Source organism: Clupea harengus, chromosome 4, assembly GCF_900700415.2.
Source record: "Clupea harengus chromosome 4, Ch_v2.0.2, whole genome shotgun sequence".
In the NCBI taxonomy this organism is placed as follows: Eukaryota; Metazoa; Chordata; class Actinopteri; order Clupeiformes; family Clupeidae; genus Clupea; species Clupea harengus.
In genome coordinates this window covers 2,450,306-2,453,192 of record NC_045155.1, presented here as the reverse complement: position 1 = coordinate 2,453,192, position 2,887 = coordinate 2,450,306, and the positions used below count along the sequence as shown (strand labels likewise).

General features: G+C 49.1%; 1 protein-coding gene across 5 annotated transcripts in view; it reads left to right on the top strand.

The window, feature by feature from the left end:
* znf385a (zinc finger protein 385A) overlaps positions 1-2,558 on the top strand; it is a 44,486-nt gene extending 41,928 nt beyond the window's left edge. For all 5 annotated transcript variants that reach the window (XM_042707580.1, XM_042707582.1, XM_042707581.1 and 2 more), the window contains one exon: positions 1-2,558. This exon is cut by the window's left edge and continues 258 nt beyond it. In XM_042707580.1, the coding sequence (XP_042563514.1) occupies positions 1-3 (3 nt within the window). In that variant the 3' untranslated portion in view covers positions 4-2,558.
* The last annotated feature ends 329 nt before the right edge of the window (positions 2,559-2,887 follow it).

The following is a 2,887-nucleotide window of genomic DNA, read 5'->3' as shown; positions in this document are numbered from 1 at the left end:
TGACACCGCTCCCTCTTCCGCACCGCCTCCAGCCAATCCAAAAAACCCACCCGGTCCAAAAACCCACCAGCCTGCCTGCCCGCTCCCACTCCCGACCCCCACCCATAAAACCCACAGCACCACAAGACAACAAGGCCAGTCAGGAGCAGCAGCTCCCACCGCCACCCCACCCGTCCCCCCATCCCACCCAAAAAAAAACTTAAACAAAACAAAAGATGAAAAAAAAAAAAAAAAAAAAACAACAACGAACAAAAAAACACGACTCGTATTAAAGCACACTGTGAAGAGGAGATCGAATCAACCAATCAGCGCAAGCAGTCAGTGTATGAACGCAGACGAGGACTGCGTTTTGGAGACTGCGCCGAGCCAATCAGCAACTGACATTTTGACAAGACCAGAGCGAGCGAGAGAGAGAGAGAGAGCGATGGACACAGAGGAAAGGAGAGCGTCTGAAATGAGGCTTGTCGTCCCCTCACTCCCCACAGGCCCCAGGGCTCCACTGTGCACTCAGCCAGCTGACAGGGTGATTGGCAGGAGGAGGAGGAGGAAGAGGAGGAGGAGGAGGAGGAGGAGGGTGAGCTAGCGGAGCAAGAGAGTGCTGCAATAGAGAAGGGGTGGCCCAATGCTGGAGACATCAGAGCTTGCCTTCCCTCTCCCTAACCCTGCATACACTTCCCTATTCTCCTTACACACACACACACACACACACACACACACACACATAAACACGCAAATACACACGGACACATTATACACACACTGTGAGATGGGAGCAGCTCATGTTGGATCCCTGAGATGCAGGTTTTCTGCGGAGACCATGAGACGTGCTTCTTCCTAGAGACGCTAAACCCACACACACAGACGTTGCAGGCGTGCAGCAGCGGTTTGATGCAGACACACAAACTGTCGCCAAGTGTTTCACTCTGTCTTTGGGCTTCAACCGTGTCCTCCTCTGCCCTATGCACCTCTAATACAAAAAAAAAATGTGAGGAAAACAACAACAACAACAACAAAAAAAAGCAATGAAAAAAAGACAACAAAAAAAAATCAACAGTTCCAAGTCAACACGTCATGTCCGTAGGGTTTAGCTGCTTTAAGTGGTCTCTTTCGCTGTGATCGACTCGTGCCCATGTATAGCTTTGGCCTGTGTGGAGACCTCGTGGAACCTCGTGTCTCCCTGGGTGGGTGCCTGCCCGTGGAGGAGGTTGGGTGGGGGGTGGCAGGGTGGCAGGGGGAGGAGGCCGCCCTCACTGATGCACGCCAGTCAGCCCTCATTAGCCACTCCCGCCCGTGACAAGATATTGGTGTGTCAGCAGCACCATGGTGTGACGGAGGGTCTGGCTGGGGGGGACGGGGAAGGTGAGAGAGAGGGATAGAGAAAGATGGAGAGAGAGAGAGAGAGAGAGAGAGAGAGAGCCGCCGGGGAACACATTCTCCCATAAAGGGATGGGTGTGGGGGGGTGGGCTGTGCAAGGTGAGAGATGACTTCAGTTTCCGGGGGTCAATGGGGGGAAATGACAGCCCAGAGGCTTGGTCTGCTGATAGCGCAGGGGCCGCTTCCGAGCTGCGGACAGCAATGTCAAACACAAACAGCCCCCGCAAGGCTGGGAGAACGTGTCAGGCTTCATAGCAATCAAACAGCAGTCTGCGAGGAGAGAGAGAGAGAGGGGGAGAGAGGGAGGAAGACAGAGAGACAAGGGCGCCATCTTGTATGTTCCCCGTGTCATTCATCATTCCCATCTTTCAGTGCTACACACACGCCATCTGTTCGCAGAAACGCACCCTAACAAATCTCTTTTTGGATATCAAAAAAAGGAATGGAACAGTCGAACTTCTATTTATGCTATTGTATCGAGTAGAATAGTCCGAATTCTTTTGTTTTCAAGGCTGTTGACATCAGAGAAAAAGAACCCGAAACATAGCTGAACTAGTGAGGATGGCTTATAGCTGTCCATAGAGTGAAAAGGGCATCATTCAGTAGCTGAACCAGGAGTAAGGCAGGAGTAAAGCAGGAGTAGGCTTATTCCATTCGGCAGAGCAGAGTCATATTGTATATATCAGCAAGACACAGGGAAACCAAGCACACGTTTTACAGCCTCTTCTTGTTACTCTCTATCGAGAGGTGATTTATGCAACAGCGACTCACCCCCACCTGAAGCTTTGACCAGCAATAGCATCCCCTTGTGTGTGTGTGTGTGTGTGTGTGTGTGTGTGTGTGTGTGTGTGTGTGTGTGTACCAGTGTACATGTGTATAAATGTGTGGATCTCAGTCTCCAATTCTCCAAATCTGCCCCAAAGTCCCACCCTGGTCACAGTCATGGCGGAGAAGGGAGTAGGGGTCGGCTATGACCTTTGACCTTTGAAATACAAGGTCATCAAAGAGGCTACACTGTGAGCAGGAGAGGGGTCTCTATGAGACAAACAGAAACAGTTATTAGGTTTAGTTTTGAAAAAGAGGGATAAAAAAAATACGTTTTTGAAACAGGGGAGGAAAACCAAGAGACTAAAAAGAATCATCTTTAATGGTCAAAGTGGGAGAGGTCTGTAAAATCCTCCCCCCCCCCCTCTTCTTATGGTCCGAACCTCCTGTCATAAATAAAAGCCATGAATGGATATTATTGGTATTCTTTTACAATGGACTCGTTGTTGTTTGTTTTGTTTCTTTTCATTGTGTTTTCATTTCCATTGTACACTGCTACAAATGAACAACTAGTGATGTGAAAAGAGATCATGATATCCAGGAGAATAACTATTTTTCTATTCAGTTGTGAACTGCACTTGTCGAAAACAAGGTTGAAGCCGAGGGCTGAACTTGTGGTGTTCTCCTAAACTTATGCTTGGCAAGACAAGACAAAACAAAACAAAAAACTGAACTGAGGCCTGTCAT